This window comes from Dermacentor andersoni, chromosome 3, assembly GCF_023375885.2.
Source record: "Dermacentor andersoni chromosome 3, qqDerAnde1_hic_scaffold, whole genome shotgun sequence".
Taxonomy (NCBI): domain Eukaryota; kingdom Metazoa; phylum Arthropoda; class Arachnida; order Ixodida; family Ixodidae; genus Dermacentor; species Dermacentor andersoni.
In genome coordinates, this window is record NC_092816.1 from 73407772 (window position 1) to 73426462 (window position 18691).

The 18691-nt window shown below is 45.1% G+C and overlaps 1 protein-coding gene across 1 annotated transcript in view; it reads left to right on the forward strand.

The window, feature by feature from the left end:
* Positions 1-18691, forward strand: part of LOC126545269 (uncharacterized) — a 34963-nt gene that overhangs the window by 12748 nt on the left and 3524 nt on the right. Inside the window, exons 2-5 of the mRNA XM_050193060.3 lie at positions 6504-6640; positions 13347-13478; positions 16980-17075; positions 17799-17891. Coding sequence (XP_050049017.2) covers positions 6504-6640; positions 13347-13478; positions 16980-17075; positions 17799-17891 — 458 coding nt within the window. The remainder of the gene's footprint in view (positions 1-6503; positions 6641-13346; positions 13479-16979; positions 17076-17798; positions 17892-18691) is intronic.

The window sequence follows — 18691 nt, forward strand, 5'->3', positions numbered from 1 at the left end:
TTCGACGCCAGATCCTTAATGACTTCCGGAGGAGTGTTAGAAATGCATTATAAATATTATCTGTCGTTGACGTATGAGTTCTTCAGATTGGCATATACATCTGCGAAGATTCGTTTTTTTTTTCTCGTCTCGAGGGACAGCTTGGGTCACAGGCACTGTTCTAGAACGTCAGGCCAATTTGACGACGAATATTTTATGCGCGTCGTTTAATTTTATTGTTTCTCTCTCTCTCTTTCGTTTTGTTACATCAGGTATAACAACGTTGCAGTCAGTAACGTTAAATGCACCTGCGCGGTAAAGCCTTTGCACCTTAGAAGGGCCCATCACGCACAGCAGAATTTGCAGGGTCATTTGTAATTTTCTCGTAGGCGCAATGCTCACGCTGAGTCATAATCTACTAACTGGATGCTTAATATTTATTCAGTGTCTGTGCTACCGCTTTAGTGTTTGCCAAGGTAATCGCTAGTTGTTACAATTTCACCTGCCGTAGGGCCGGCTATGGGCGCGAGGCCCCGATGCCATCCCCGCTGCTGGTGGCCACATTGCGATTGGGTGGAAGGCAGAAGAGTCCTCGTGTGCCGACCAACGGGTGCACATAAAACAGCCTTCTTGGAACAAATTTCACTACAGACGCATCGCAAACAAAGAAACAAACAAACAAGCAAAGAACCGCGTAATCAAAACTAATCCGGTAGACTGCCCACATGCATAAGGATACATAATTTCGCCGCACATGGTGCTAGCGAAAAAAGTACTTTACTGAAAATGAAGAAACTACAAGAATTGCGAAGCCCTTTTTTTAAATAAGACACTTATACCCCTGTCACACGGACACGGCTAAAGTCCTTTTAACTCCCTTCAACCAAGAACTTCTTTATCTCCAGGGAGATGCGCGCCGTGTCATACGGCAGTCCTTTAGCAAAGGAAGTTTAAGGAAGTTCCTAGCGAAAGGAGATGGAAGATCTCCCTTGCTGGTTGAAGGGAGTACTCTTGTTCCCAGCGTGCTTGAATTTCGAGTCAAGAAATCACACTCATTTTTATCAATTTTACTTATACCAGCAATTATAGCTGTTTTATTGCATATAATATAGATTTTGAGCACTGGCAAAGATATTTGAGTTGAGCAGCTACATTCGACTCTTGAACCGGGCGTTCTCGGAATGGCTGCTGCGTTTGCCCTGACTGTGTATCAATGAATCGCTGTGTATGAATCGCTGTTGCACACTTCCTATACAAAAGCCTAAATTTACCCGCCATGTCACCTGTAAATATTAGTATCAGGTCCACTCGGACATTTCATATTTATTTTTATCCTCTTTTTCTCCCACTCTCTTCTGGAATCTTTTAATCCCATTCCCCATCCCTATACAGAGTAGAATGCCAGCGGTTATATACGCGCCGGCAAAATTCTCTGTTTTTCTAATAAGGAGCCCTCTCTCTCTCTCTCCCCCGCTGCGTATGAGGTACATGCTATGTTGAGCACATGCTCGTTTTTTTTTTGTCTTTAAGATAGATGACATTTTTAAAATGCAATTCATAAATAATTGTATTTTGTAAGAAAAGACAAGTAACCAAAACTTTTTAGCAATATAAAACGTGTTTCTTTCATGACTGAGTACGAGGACAGCAGCGCCTAATGGGCCCCCAGCGGCAGCTTTCAAAAGCTCGCTTATAGGCCGTGTGACACGGAGCTAACTCTTTTGAGGTGAAACTCCCCTGCGGTCCTTTAAGGGAAGGAAGTTTGAAAGAGATCCGAGTTGCCCGTGTGACACGGGTATTAATTACACTATTGGCGGTGCGCTGTGCTGCTATTTGAAGAATCTAATTGCATGAATGAAATGGGAACTGATATTTATTTGAAAACTACAGGAAAACTTGGCGCTAGACGTGGTGCCTTGCAGGGCAGTAAAGACAAGGACAGCTCCTCTCTCGCGTTAACATCATACATATCCAAATACCTACGTGCCCGCGATTTTTGAGTGGGTTTTCGGTTTTTCAAATCATAGGCACGCGGCCTCCAGGATTGACAATGTAGTGCCCGTCACGACATGCAACCAGTACGCATTACGTCATTTCTAAGATACCTCTAAAACAAGCCGACCACTTAGTGGACTAGCCCATAATATTCAATGGCTTCTTTGATTTGCATAGTTTTCTTATACTCGCACTTTCACTTCTTGAGCCACTGCATGCATGCAGTGGCATCTATCTATCTATCTATCTATCTATCTATCTATCTATCTATCTATCTATCTATCTATCTATCTATCTATCTATCTATCTATCTATCTATCTATCTATCTATCTATCTATCTATCTATCTATCTATCTATCTATCTATCTATCTATCTATCTATCTATCTATCTATCTATCTATCTATCTATCTATCTATCTATCTATCTATCTATCTATCTATCTATCTATCTGTCCGTCCGTCCGTCCGTCCGTCCGACCAACCGTCCGTCCGTCTGAAGCCCTTAGATAATTGGTTGTCCTCGTACAAAGAAAAGTACGTTTAAAATAATGTATGCAAAAATAAGTTAATACTAAATTTCTTTAATTTCTTTATGCACTATACAGTAACTAGATGCGTTTTGTATAAGTGCGCGCTCCCACCTCCTGTTCTTCTTTTTTTTTCTTTCATTGGGCTTCTACTAAGATATCAAGGCCATAGTTCTCAAGCATAAACAGGATTACGAAGGAAGAAACGAGCGTACAAATAAGTTATCTTGTTAGGTGTGATGAACATCCTCATTCTTCCCTTCAAGGATACGGCTTTCTCGAAGCAGACGCTGTCAGAAGAAAACAGATCGGCCTGTACCAAACTGCGTGTCCGTTGCATGATCATTTGTTCGCGACGTCAAGCAGCCGGTCTTCCTACGAGGGCTACTTCTTTAAGAAGCAATATCAGGAGTAGGAGTTATGAGTGAGTGCACGCATCCGTCTTGGATAATTAACATTCAGCATATTAAACGCAGCTGTAGCACATCCCTTTTATCTTACTTCATCTTATTATTCAGACGTGCTGCACTCGTCAATGCTGTCGCTGCGCTGACCTCAAGTTTAAAGAACTATGTCAGTTTCTCGCATATCGCGTTTCAAGATGTATCGAATTGTGTAGATAATCAATATTTGCCCTTTTATGGCTTAGGTAATACGAGGCAGTCTCTTATATCCAATATTTGCAAACAAAATGACGGGGAAAATATGCTTTAGCCGATGAAATGCAGGACAGAATGGAAGCGTAAAGCCTCACTACTACTTCATTAAGTCGAGCCGAACGTTTCGTAATATAAGTATGAACTTAAAGCGCGGGTTGCCCCCCCCCCCCCTCCTTCTTCTTTCACGTCTATAATAGCCCATGCAATCGGTGCTTTGGGACGGTAAATCTCATATTATAGCTGCGTTTGCTATTTCTACACACAGTATACAATTATGCGCACACCAGTAAGCGACTTTAATTGCTTTACTTTGTATTTGTACTTGTGTTTGTCATCTTCCCATTGGCCATCCAAGATTGTTCTAAACCGCTCCTGAGCATTTTATTACTGTGTGAAAGATAAACGCCATTGAATTTGTCACCGTCCTTCTCTCAAATTATTCCGTGGTGCTCTACGGAGCATCTACTATAACGTTTATGCGGCGATCTCTCTCAAGAACATGCGGTCGGACTTGTTTTTATACATGGTGCCATTTTCCAGGGCAGAGACGAGAATACAGAACGACCCAGCCCTGTCGTAATTGTCTGTTCTGTTGTCTCATCATTGTGCTGGAAATAGCACAATGTCTGCCTCGCAGAGTAGAAAGCTGTGTTCGCATTTAAGAAAAAGGGCCGAACCTTGCGGCTGTTTCCACAAGCGGAACCACACTCCTTCCCGAAAAAAAGGGAGAAAAGAAGTCTACCGGCTCTTTCAGTATGCTCGATTATGTTATGTATGGTTCACAGCTTTGTCAAGCGATTGCCGAGGTTGTAGTGTAATAGACTTCGCATTCCGTCTTCCATGCGGACCTTGAAAAGCGTGCGCCCTTCAGGAATCTGGGACAACTGCGGTGCGGCTGACTAAGCGATTGTCAGTTTTTAAGACCGCGATCGAACTCCGCGTGGCCTCTGCTATTCTTTAGCAGCCCTGCTTATACGTCACTAAGACAGATAAGGGAGGAAGCCGAGGGGTATAGCAAACTGCCGCACAAAAGCTCTGTGGAGCTCACATGAAGTATACATGGAATGTTTTCAGCATGCATAATATATAACACAACCTATAAGTGGGCGCCCTTCTATAAAAGGCGAGCAGCCAGGACGGTGGAGCCAAGAGTGTGGTTTCTATGCCAGTCGAGCAAAAAAAAATTAAAAAAAAAATAAAAGATGGCCGAGACCGAGTCACTCTATTCTTGCTCAGCGCACACATCTGGCTTCTCTGCGAAGGTGCTTACTCGTGTTATCGAAAATTGTGCAAGAGTCTGAATAGTCGCACCGGAAACGTCGCTCATAAGTTGCCGTCATGGCAGACGCACCACATTGAGAAATGTCTCAGAGCACGCTGCACTGTGGCCAACAGTCGGTTGACTGGGCTAGCGACTGGCGAAAATTCGAGAAAGAAAACCAAGGTTTGCAGGTACGGCTTTCTGACAACCTTATATAGGAACGAAGGAAACATTGTTAACACGTATTTTAATGGCGAGAATTGGAATGCGAGCGCACTGGTTTCTTAAAGGCAACTTCCAGTGCGATAATGACATTTGTTCCCTTATACAAATTATGGGTGCTATTCGGTAGCTTTTCTATATGAACTTTAATGAAGGGTGTGGAAGCTCAGCAGGAGAGAGAGAAAGGATGCATAAAAAGGCAGGGAGGTTAACCAGTTGTAGTTCCGATTGGCTAACCTGCACGGGGGGAAGGAGTAGGGAGAGAAAAAGAGAAGGACAGTGGAAGGGAGAGAGGGAGCTTTAGAATGTCTACAAGAATTGTTGAGAGGCAATTGGTTTTAAGCCGAATACTGAACGGCCTGCCGCCTTCACAGATACTAATGTCCAACATTGCGAATTGTTATTTCTTCTTACGAGCAGTTGCCGCGTAAGAACTTTATGCAAATCATGGATCCTGTTTTTATGTTTTCACGCTGCCTTTCAGGGAACGTTTTTAACGTTGAAACGCATGTTAAAGAAACATATTTACTGCTGCACTACTTTCACGCCAGCTACGGCTGGCTTTCGCGATCGCGAGGACAGACAGACATACAAACATACCGCAAACTGCGGTAAGTTCCCAAAGAAAGCTAATCACATTTAAAGAACACTGCTGACATGTGTCGACATTGCACGCTTGGTAGGTGAAAAACGAAGCAACGAAGCAAGGGAACACAGAAGAATTGGTCGTTCTGCAGCAAAGTTGTCCGAATGTTTCCGGCCTGCGGATAAAGTATACGCAAACACGCACACCGATTCAGCAGAAAGAACTTTAATGCATGACGGAAATATAAATCGAAAACATTTCACCTAAGCGATTATAATGCTTTCGCATTCCAATACGTAAGCGAACTTAAGTGTCTGAACTTTTTTAAGTTTACACCCTTCATTACACCCATTCAGCACTAGTTTTACTCCCAATCCCACACAGTAGGGTCGTGTGTTGGAACATCACAGTAACACCCATCGCCATCAACCCGCTTTTAGCACCCTATTCGCAGGGCGTTTATGTGCACCCTATACGAAAGGTGTTCTCACATACACTAACGTTTTCACTGCTGTCGAAATGTTCCCTTGCAGCTATAACCGTGTCAAACAGGTTTCATGCGTAACTTCGGTTTTTTTGGGTGATGCAACATGGAGTATCATTCGAGGTTTCTCATCAAATGAAGCAGATAGAGTTTCTGGACAAAATTACTTATATGCAAGATGACAATGCTTGAAGACCTCTAATGTGGCTGGCGAGTGGGGAAGTGGATATAGTGTCCGACTTCCACGTGCAGTTCCTAGCTTCGAACCCACCTCCGTGTATTTCTTCCACAACATATTTATGGATAAATTATTTGATCTGAGATTAAAACCGTGGAATGTTGAACGAGCTCAAGACGTTGTCTTTCTTTCATTTATAAAGGGAAAATCAGACATCCACCCGTTCGTAGCGATTGCTACAAAGGAAACCATTTCGCTCCTAGTTCGGCCGAACATCCTTCCTTAAGGCTATTGTTAAGCCGTTGTTGTGCACTCAATACTAGGCACAGATACCCCAGAAGGCTACAAATCACGATGCTGCACGTTCGTTCTTGTCGACCTGCGACACTATATTTCCGCTGCTAACATTGTAATGCTCGTATACATACATACACTGCCTGTATCTATTTCCCAATATCTGTTTTCCCAACAGACAATATGTTGGCAGTCAGCGCTCGTGCTATCATGGTGTTATTCTGTCCTTGTTTTCGAAGCTGTCTTGTGCCATGGGTTGCTGCCAACTTACCCAGGTAATCATTTTCTTTTGTGCTTTTGGTATGGTCCCGTGCAGGGCAGTTGCAGGGCCCGACCCCAGCGTCATCTCCTGCTGCCTCGCTATCAGCGGTATCTGATTCTGAGGTGTGCGCCCAAAGCTATCCTGGGCAACAGGGGTATCCACTCGGGAGGACAGCCCATATCACCGGAAAGGTTCGTGGTGGCTGAAGAGCACATTATTAGCATCAGCGTAGTGATCATTATTATTCTTGTAAAGCTCCAGAGGGGCCAACTGCCGCGCGTCGGGCACATGCTACTCCACTTGTGGCGAAACTTCGCTTGGCAAGCGTGGTCGTGAATCGGCGTTAGAAAAAATCAGAGGCGACAACGGGTGCGCATGCGTAAAGCTCATACTGCAGGATTATCATTGCGTTAATCAATTTTTATTACATTTACAGCCAACAGTTTCAGTAAGCCATTTGAATCTACAAAACAACATGAAGTGACTCTTTCCAGAGAACTGTCTTGCTAAAAAACATTGTAAAGCCTCGCACTATGCACACGAACACAAATGTGGTAGCTGAAAAATGCGCTGCTTATCAAGACATTATCTGCATATGTTCTCTTAGTCCCTAAGAATGTTGCTCCGACTTTTTGAACATGTATTTGTACGCCTTTTTCGTGCGTCAGGTGGTGTATTATTTACGCATATGTGTTTCGGCGAGCGGCTGGTGTGAGCACTGTAAGCGGAGCCTTTATAAAAGCGCCGATGACGAATGCCAAATTCTTGTGGGAGGTCATGGGGCAGCATCCCAACGTTTCATGGTCATCGGAGTGCCCTGTGCAAGGTAAGCATACGGAGCCATTATAGGAGAAGCTGATGACAATGCTGCTCACACTTCTGGAATTTGTTACGTGTTACGCCCTGTCACAGAGCCACAATGAAAGATCTCTAAAATTTTAGAGGTGTATGTATGTATGTATGTATGTATGTATGTATGTATGTATGTATGTATGTATGTATGTATGTATGTATGTATGTATGTATGTATGTATGTATGTATGTATGTATGTATTGTAAGGAACAGAGAAGGCAGGCAGAGAGCCGGAGATCTGCTCTTGTGCATCTCTTTCATTCCACTCGGCCACGACTGCGTATGCTGTTCATCTAAAAGAAAGCACAGCTTGCCAGAGCATGTCAATTCTGCCGACGAACCAACTTCTTCAATTGAGACACTTGTACCACAACACTGTTCGGCTTTCGTCCATGCGCGCGTGCTTCAGAAGGCGGGCAGCCGACTCTCCCAAGTGCTGTCACCTAGGCCTTCAGTGACGACGAAAGGTGCCTACTATTTTAAAGATATCTTAAATTATGGGGTTTTACGTGCCAAAACCACTTTATGATTATGAAGCACGCCCTACTGGAGGACTCCAGAAATTTCGGCCACCTGGGGTTCTTTAACGTGCACCTAAAGCTAAGTACACGGGTGTTTTCGCATTTCGCCCCCATCGAAATGCGGCCGCCATGCCTAGTATTTCGCAAGTAACTTCTGGGTCGATAACTGGCGGCCTCGCTTTATCTAGACCATCTCCGGTCCTGTACTGCGGTGCTAGATGGTGGCAGCGGTTGCAGTAACGCTTTTGTGCCTGTTGCGCATGAGCAACTCTATTGCGTGTCCCTTTTCGGATGCTGTAACAGACTGTTTGTGATAGGCAACATTTTCGGATGTTGTGACAGACAACAGCTGTGCACTCCAGTTCGTTGTAGTGATAATGGCGCTCCGCGGTCGAGAGTTTGCGGATGGTGTGAGCGACGGCATCCTCGCTTCCATCTGGTTCGCGCTGAATTAAAGCTGCCCCGACACCAACCTGGCGTGCATCGGTGTGGACTTCTGTAACCCAATGTTCCTCGAAGTGGCATAGAACGGGGCTATGCGTCAGCTGCTGCTTGAGTGTCCGGAACGCGTGGTTCTGCCGCAGTCCCCGTTCAAAATGGGCTCCCTTTTTAAGCAGATTTGTGAGCGAGCTGCAGTTGACCCGAAGTTCGGGACAAACTCGCGCAAGTACGACGCGGTTTCTAGAAATGCTTGCAGCTGCTTAATACAAATTGCCGTGGGTTGGATACGGCTTCTATCCTTTCGGGAAGGGGCTGTAAGCCGTTCTTGAATATGGTATACTCTAGATAGGATATAGTTGTTAACCCAAACTGACATTTCTCGCTGTTGATCCGGAACCCAGTGTCATGGAACCTTTCTAGTACTTTGTCGAAATTTCGTTTTGTGTTTCAGGGACCACTAGGATGTAGTCAAGGCGCAACTCAGCCTTGGTCGTTCAGCGGGCCCACTACGGTGTTCACGGGGCGCTGAAATGTACTTGAGGCGACAGGTGCAGCCCACGGACTATATGAAGGTCTGATGAAGTTAGCGGCTAACATTTATGGCATTTGTTTGGTAACAACGGCCCGCTCTCGTTCGGCGCATCGTCGCAACGGTGTAGCACCACATGTGAGCTTGTGGCGTTGCTCGCTTCGGCGCAGTAATAGCAGAACGCCGACTGGCAGCATCCTGCAACTCCGCCGCCTTCCGGATGAAAGTCAGGCAGGTTCTGTCGGCTGCCCAGTCAATATAGCAGCATGAGTTGGATCGCAAATGCCATAGTTAACGTACTGTCTGGCTGCCGGGGCAGTCCGGGCAAGGCTGCAAGTTTCCAAGAGCAGCAGCTTTTCATATATGTAGACAACGATGCCCTCGTTGTCTGCTTGCCTGCGCGACTGCATTTTCATGAAGCGAACGTCATAGGTGCTCGGGAGGGTCGAGAACGTAGATAATAGGGCTGCACTCCATGTTGTCCGGGTGGAATACTTGCGCCCTTCGAGTTCCTCTCATGCTTTAGCTGCTTCTCTAAGGCGCCATTCCGCGACAAATTTATAGTCGTTTTCTGACAAAGAGCGGTAGATGGCCACCGAACAATGTAAGAACCTAGGGGCCAGGATCGTCCTTGAAACCGCGGAACTACGGAAGCGCTGCGTCGGCTGTAGTTGAAATTGCGGCCCAACCAATGTACTGAAGTGAAGCAACTTGCCACTTCTTGCAGTTCCTCTGACAGCGCGGAAAAGGGCGGAGTCATATCGCAGGCGTTTCCTTGCCCAGAAGCCGCCTCGGAGGCATGGGAGCCATCCCCGGATGTTGCGGCAGTGCATACGGCAGTGGCTGCGAGTCGGAAACCAGATGATCACTTCGGAAGATCCTGGTGGTGGGGAAGTGGTCCTTTGAACTTTCTCTATTGTGAGACGGCGCCATTTTAACGGAAGAGAGCGCCGGTCCCGTTGAGTTTGGTTTGGTTTTCCTTCTATGATGGCTTTGAGCGGCTTTTCTGATTCCTCGTCATTTCCTCTAGCGCTGGTCAAACTGGCGCGCCTCTTTCGTTACAGAATGTATGTACACACGCGAGAAAAAGTGTACGGACCACAGGGTCCCTGAAGAAACTAAATTTCTTTGTAAATAGCATGCATAAACTGAAACTGACGAGCCCACTGCAACGTTTGCAATTCCAAGTTAGGACTGCAGTCCTCAATTTCAAGTTGCATTCACATGGAGAAGGAAAAATCGGCTTTAATGCGCAGTCCCTGGTCCGTTTTCTTTTGCTCACGAGTGTACGTGCGTATGTATGTATGTATGTATGTATGTATGTATGTATGTATGTATGTATGTATGTATGTATGTATGTATGTATGTATGTATGTATGTATGTATGTATGTATGTATGTATGTATGTATGTATGTATGTATGTATGTATGTATGTATGTATGTATGTATGTACGTATGTATGTATGTAGGTATCGACAATGTGTCACCAGAAAATGGCTGATGCGACTCAATACTCAGTAGTTCCCATACCACACGCATTGATGGCGGTGCGCACGTTTCCCCTCGTTTACAGGCTTCCGCACATTGAAACGAGTTCGCGCGTGGTTCGCACGCGCTTTTCGATCTACATCTCCGGATGCATTCACGTGCAGCCTTCAGCCGTCCTTCGCCCGCCAGTACCTCAGAAGTCATACGTGACCTGCGCATCGAGGACGGTCTTGAGAAGTTCGGTTGCCGCAACGTTGGTGTCAGGCGCGGTGCGCATGCGAAGAGGAATCGGTGTCGTATATATGCAAACACTGCTACTCGTTGTGTTTGGCGAGACTCTCGCGCTTTCACGTTTATCCAACGCCAAGGCATGTGCGCTGCTGAGAGACGCGCAAGGCCGTCGAGCCAAGACGTGAAAACTTTCCAGCGGCAACTTCCCTCGGTGAGCGCGAGCGCTAGTTGTTCTGCAGGACAGCGCAAATTGACTTTTTGTGTTATTGCGTTCTCGGCCGTGTACCGTCACTGGGAGCCGCGACGGCTATGTGTAACAAGACCGGAGATATGTCGAATGCTTACGAAACTTTTTGGAAGGCGAAAACTTAAAAAAAAAAGAAAAGGAAACAGCTCTCCCTGAAATCATCGTACAATCACAAAGAGGGTTGTGGCATTCTTTCGGAACATTGTCTTTGTGTATTCCGTAGTAAATATCTTAACCTCGTGGTGACCTTAGGACGATCGCACGATTAGTGTATGAAACCTTTGGGGTAGAACTGCAGATGCACATACGGTGACATTGATAACGACCACCAAGAACATCGTTTAAGGTGAAACGAAGAGGCCATATGAGATATCGACGAACGAGAGAAAAAAAAAACAAGCTATATTTAATTGTTACCTGTGACCTGTGACACTGTCACACCTGTACTTAAGTCACATTCTGGTGTATAACGACATGCCTCAGTCCCTGGCTGCAGCTTTAGGTAATATAAAATGTAGACATCATGGTTCTTCCTTTCTGTGCCAAGGATAGAAATGTTTTTAATTCTTTTTTGCAGACGCTCCTGCGGTGCCGAAGGAGACGTTTGTAGAGCGACACGAAGGATTAATTGTAGTGACCCGTCGCCGTTTCCATGAGGCTTTCTCTCGCACGAACTGTTTTTCATTAAGCAGATTACTTCCCTAATATAGTTTTAGCTATCGCAGTTGGTTGACACCGGTTCATACAAGCAGCTCTAGTGCAAAAGCTTATTTATTTTTTGATAGATGTATAGTTGATAAATGAACAACTAGTTTGTTCGACCGACCGACCGACCGACCGACCGACCGACCGACCGACCGACCGACCGACCGACCGACCGACCGACCGACCGACCTACCCACCGACCGACCGACCGACCGACCGACCGACTGGCTGGCTGGCTGGCTGGCTGACTGACTGACTGACTGACTTTTTATTTATTTAGTTATTTCTCATCACATCGAATGATTGATTAACTGAAGTTATTGGGCTTACGTCCGCAAGCTACGCGGGCCATAGCCTGCGTAGAGAGACGAGCTCAGCAGTAGATCACCACACATCTACTGAGAGAGAGAGAGAGAGAGAGAGAGAGAGGAGTGAATGAAAGAAAGGCAGGGAGTTTAACTAGGCTTTGTTCAGTTTTACTACGCTACACGTGGAGAGGATTTGCGAACCTGCAGCCTTACGGTTTGTTGTCATAAGGCCAGCTTTGACTCGATAATAGAAAGCTTCAGGCGGGTAGTAGCGCATTGTGTCTGCATGTGACGGAAGAAAAATTTTAGGACTATTTGATTTCTCAACAAAAGCAGGTTACCGCAGAAGCTGCGGGCGCTGATTGCTCTAGGAACAGTGAACGTAGTCATAAATAGGTTTGCGAGTACATGACATTGAAATTTTTATGAGCGCGTGGTCGGCCGATCTGCATAGTTTGAGTCATTAGCCAGGTTATAGTGTTTTTTGCTCATTTGGAATGTCCTACAGGTTTGTCACTCCTACGCTTTCTCTGGCGGTGCAACCTATAGAGCACTCCTGTGAATTCCTTGCCGTCGATGCAGCCATCGTTCACGACTTAAGCATGAAGGGTTGTCGCGCATGTCACTGAAGCTTAAGAATTGGCCACGAGAACTTCACGCATGTAGGGTGTGCTAAGGATTCGTGAAATATATACAAAACTGATTTGACGTGTTCAAGCACTGACGCACTAACTGGAGCCTATAGGTTTATCTATACCACCTGAACCAAGTCCAATCAAAATCAATAGCAAGTGCGTGCCGGCTTAAAAGATTGTGACCTCTCTGCAATGGGACAGCGACGGCATCTGTCACTGCGCTGTGTGTGTTGCCGTGTTACTCATTTTCTCTCTCTCTCTCTCTCTTTCTTTTTTTGCTGTGGTGACAGATAGCGTCGCCATTACATTGCAGCGACATTGCCACTTGCATGTGCGGGACCATAGGCGAGGCCCTCATCCCTCAATATCGAAAACAAGTCTCAAGAAGACCGGAGAGATAATGCTAGAACTTTGCAACCGAAGTGAGGTAAAGCGTACCGAAAGTCTACATCATCACTGAAGCGGGCCGAATTCCGCCATGTCAGGCAATGACGTAATTTTCGTTGCATCCGAAAGTCCGCGGCAAACCTCAAGAAAAAACTACTCCTGTGGTTTTCAAAGTCGAAAATTTGATGCCAGACTGCCACGGCGCCACTCCGTCGAGAAATATTGGTGACATTCAACACACACTGCTTAAGCGGTGCCGCAGAGTATGGGATTAGGCTAAATTGTGTTCCATGGTACCACAAATCACTGCGCGCCACCGGACAGGAACGACAAAGGACGAAGACAAACGCTGGTACAGCCGCAGCACGTCGTTGTCTCTCCTTCTCGTCCCTGTTAGGTTGTACCTCGTGATATTTGCCCTATATTGTATCAAGCTATGTGGCAGTGCCGTTTCTATCATTCATTCCCCTTTCTGCCCGAACTTTTGCCCGCTTTTTCCCTCTAGCTATAAGCACTTACAAAAATGCAACTCGGTGGCTCTTGCTTTTCAGTTGGGCCTAAACACCTTCGCAGCCAACTTCGGCAACCCTAATCCGTGCGTGGTCCAGTGCCGGACGCCGTCGGGTAACGTCTGGACGGCGGCCAAGCCTTGGGGCACGCCCTGCATCTTGCATGGAGAGCAGGTATACACTTCGCATAAGCTCGTGCATGAGCTTTAAAGTTGGGATGTAACTGGTTTTGAATGCTTTTTCTAGGACACTGAAGCGACGAATGTTGGAGGCAATAGGGCAAGCGTTCAACTTTCAAGTCCATCCTACCTGCACATGACAAACTGCGCGTAAAGTGAAGAGCGATAATAATGCACATAATGCACATTGTTATACGCAAGAAAGCGACACTTCCGAGACGCTAGGCGCCTTGTTCTCGTGTATTTTTCAGTCTTGGGAATGTTGATCATATATAGAAATGCCATTACGCGCAAGCGTAAAAGTGAGACCAGGCTTACAGCCACACAATGAGGTGACAGTAAAGCTCGTAAGCGCCATTCGATTATGCAGGGAACAAAAGTAAAGCGTTGTACGAATGGCGAGAATGGCAGTTTCCATGAATCTGCCTCTGAATAATTCATAACCCGACGCATAAATCCCATAATGTCAGTGTCGTAAGTGGTTCGAACTTTAATGCACTTCAAATTACTGCCATTTCAAAAGCGAGAGAGAGAGAGAGAGAGTTAACATACAAAGTAAAACAGGTCAGTCCTAGGCATTGCATTTGCTACCCGACACAAGGTAGTAAAAGAAAGAAAGGGACCATGACTGCGAAAAAACCCAATTATAATAATGGAATTACAGAGCAAGGAAACTTTAGGCGAAGTGTCTAAGCAGGTAACAACTACTTTAATAGGATCAGCAGAGGCAAGGCACTCCATAGAGTAGAATTTCATGCTGCAGGGATACAGTACTTCAGTAAGTGAAGTAGGCTCGCACTCCAGTATTTGATGTTGAGCGTCACGATGACACTGCTAGTTTTCTGTGTGGATCTAAAAAAAAGATACGGGGAGAAGCGACGGTGACAAAAAATTACGCGCTTTACCTTTTATTTTTGTCATCAAATTAGAGCACTTACCTATAGAGCTAGAGCAGACATTTCAAAAAATGCTCAGTCGCTTCGCACTTTACTGCGTGACACCTTTATTTGTCTTAATGCGTGACACATTTGCTGCATTAATTGCTACATTGCTTAATGCTTGACACATGTGGCATCAGTATACTGGTCTCCCCTTATCTCACGCCCCGTTTCGCAGGAATTCTCTGAAACTGCATTGAGTCTTGGAAAGTCTTTTGACTACGCTGATAAATGGTCACTCTCTCCAAATAGAAGAAATGGGCGAAATTGTGTTGAGTGCTGTGCCCTGAGAGTTACAGGGACAGGTCCACTACAGCTGCTACAAACTGAGAGCTCTTAACTCTGAAGGAAAACATTTGTTGCATTCCAAGCTAGATTAGAAGGCAAATTTATTCTTCTGAGGCCCATGTGTTACACTGGTATGTATCTAAACAGGTGTATATAACGATTATGACGTATTGTACATGCAACCCTACACATGTGATGTGAACGAAGCAGAAGCTAAAAGAGAAGTTCATTAATACAAAACTAGATGCCCAGGAATTTTGTACGAAAGCCCCTTCAGCAATCTGTTGATCTTCGCTGCAATACACCAGCGCAACTCAATGGGCAGCGTTTTCACTAAAAAAGTTATATTTCAAAAGATGGGCCGAGTTAGAATAAGTTTAAAGTAGCAACGTCGACAGGGTATTTCCTATTAATAACATGCGCATTTACGGCACTCAAAAAAAATTAAATTATGGGGTTTAACGTGCCAAAACCACTTCCTGATTATGAGGCACGCCGTAGTGGAGGACTCCGGAAATTTCGACCACCTGGGGATCTTTAACGTGCACCTAATCTAAGTACACGGGTGTTTTCGCATTTCGCCCCCATCGAAATGCGGCCGCCATGGCCGGGATTCGATCTCAGCAGCCCAACACCATAGCCACTGAGCAACCACGGCGGGTTTACGGCACCCAGTAGGCCCTTTGTGCTGCGTTATATCAATGTAGTGGTGAGAAACGAAACATTGCTATAACGCAGCACTAAGTGTCAAATAAGCGTCGCAATAAGCGTTGTTTTAAGAAGAAAATACCCTCTCGACGTTATTAATGAAATCCTGTTGAAACTCGGCCGATCTTTTCATATATATATATACATATATATATATATATATATATATATATATATATATATATATATATATATATATATATATATATATATATATACATATTTTAAATGTTACCCGTTAGAATAGAAGAGCACTGGCTGGGGCTATATGGTAACAATTCATGATTAATGTTATTTACGCACCACTTGAAACGAAGACTAGCAAACGACATACACAAGCGCAAACATTCAACTGGTCTTACTGGTAGGGAGCCGAGTGGTTTTGTACATACATAAATAAGTATGGCGTAACATGAAAGGCATAATAAAATATGCGTCTGTCACCAACAGACCAAACTTGCAGACGTGCATTCGCAATAGCAAGATAGCCAGTTAAATTCTGAACAATAAGTACCAGACCCAAGACACGCATGACGGTGGCGTACGCATCTTTCGCTCAGCTTTCGCAAACCTCGGTCCCGTTACGATAACTAAGTCCTTTCTATAGTCCCAACGAAGCCACACACTGACGCAGATTTTCTCAAGGCGAAAAAATTTCTGCCGCTTCAATTATCTCTCGTGTCGTCTGATTATTGTGCATGGCTACAACCTTGCAGTCACTGAACAACGGCATACAACCGTGATCCCGACAATACACACCCAGATGACTTTGCACCGCCCTATACATAGTATTGTTACGTTCCCGAAGCCTATCGTTCAGGCATCTGCCCGTTTGGCCTTTCGCACTTTGTAAGGTAAAGGGGCAAAGCAGAACAAGTACGAAGACAAGCACAAAGAGCCACAGGAATCAGTGTGAGGAACGCGCAGAAAAAGTGGCATATGCGATCCTGCTTGAATGCAGAAAAAAGCACATAGGCCTTCTCTATAAGACCGTACATATGAGCTCTTTCTTATTTTCTTACGTTTTCGATGCTGGTGCTCAAGGAAAACTTCCATGTAACCTGTCGCGTGGAGCAACAAACTAATCGAGAGGCGAAGACGCTCACAAAAGCACAGAAAAAGAAAACGAAGTCTTTCAAATTTTCTCTCTTTGATCGCAATTGCCTTGAAACCCTCGCATATAATACCTTTCTTTCATGATTTTTGCACGTTTGATTTCCTTCTAGAAATATGCTCGGGTTAGAATGTACCGAGCGTTTTCAGTAATGGATGAATTTAAACGAACAAAAGGAACACGGTATTTTTGGTCGTTTAATAAGGAAATGAAACATTTCTTTTTCCCTTTTTCGTCGCACCAAAAGTAACCTTCGTGCTGTATTCGAACTGGTATGGTGTGTTGCACTTCATAAAGTAACCACTTGCTCCCTGCATTGGACCGGTCATAAAATATTAGGCGAACAATGAACCAGTACGGTATCATTACAAGTTGAACATTCAATCGCTCGAAGCACGCGCGAACTCTGCCTACTGATATGACAATGATTTCACTTGTAATGTTACAGCGGTACTGCGGTGCCAACGCATGCGTACTGAAGAACGACTCGTACATCGACTACTGCCGTCAGAACTTCCAGACGGAAAACGCAGTCATTGCGTTGGTGAGTGTCAATGCTGCGTCATCTCTTTTCAGAGACCCGTATGAAACTGCAATGTGACCGCCCAATTTTCTATGCAGACAAACGTAATACAACGTTTGGTATGCACAGCTCGCCTCGCGGAAGCCTTATTGCTTTCATACGCACAAATAAGCAAATATAAAGTTTAGAACCATTAAGAGAAAGAATAAATTAGTCATGCTCTGCCTTTTGTCACTGATGAATAGATAAACAGTTAAAAGCCCCATCAGAATTGCTGTGACAAAATTATGGCCCTTTCGGCCACGCCATGACCATGCCATGGCCATGACCAGAGCGAATTAGAACTGGTGCGAAATTGAACTTAAGGGTGTCCTCCTTTTTGTGCTTCCTGGCTTAGTGGCAATCAATTCAGGTGTTTATTATTGATATTGATATTGAGTTGAGAATGTTGTTCGGGACGTGTGAGACAAGGGGCCTTGAATGGTAATGAAGTGAAGGGCGGTTTTTTGAATATCTGAGTATGTATTCAACTTTTCAATCAAGCTCTCGAATATGTGGTAATTCTCAGTCACACGTAAACAAACAAGACATGAATGGGTCCAGATATGCAATGTCCTGAGACTCCGTGATGACAGCCTCGTACTTCCGTGTCTTTGCCAAGTGCGCGAGACTGCGTGCTATACTACGCCATCATCGTCAACGCCGGCTGCAATGTTTTGTTTTTACGGCGACCTCTTCTTGCAGACTCCGTACATGTGCACACTCGAGTGTATAGACACCATCACTGGAATTGTCCTCAAGGTGAAGATGACGGACGGTAGCCCGTGCCAGGCTAATGTAAGTCCTGGAATATACACAATCCACACCTCCTTCTCGTTTAACTTGTTTAATATCTCATGTTACTGGGGACAGGAAATAGAGACAGTGCTTTTTCACACATTTAGCCACGACGGACCTGTTGACCCGCTCGAGAGTCGTTAAGGGGCCCCTCCGCCATTTGCAATTGCGCGCAAACGTACGAGCACAAACCAGACATTAAGTTTCACACGCTATGTGTAAATGTATGTTGCGCTTGCACACGCCGGGATTGTGTTTTAAGCTCTTCCTTTATCTCTCGGATTATTCATAACACGAGGAAGGTAACGAAGCCTACCGTGAAAGTTATGTGACCGACATGTGCTATAGAAGACAGCCCCCAAAATAGCAAGTTGCACTCACCAGCAACTCTTTCTTGCTGCAAACTTGACCTTGGCCGATGTGGACAATACAGCTACACGCAGGCATGCCACTTCAAGTGTCTTTCAAAGATAGATGACGTGACCCAAAAGTGGGTGACGAATGATAAGCGAACAAAGGGGGGGGGGGGGGCGCTACCACGACTTAGATAGCAAGTACACTTCAGCGCAATAATAATAATAATATATGTGCGGCCTACATCGTCACGTATGATACTCGCGAAAAAAATATGCTGAAAATCCATTTTTTTGTTGACATGGAGAACAAACGGTGGGTTAGCTTGCTCTCATTCTTAGTGTGACCAATAGACCGATGTACGACTATAGATGTGGCTACGGCTAGAAGTGGCCTTTACGAAGTCTTTCAGTTTTCACGCTTTAATGGTCGAGAACGCTACATGA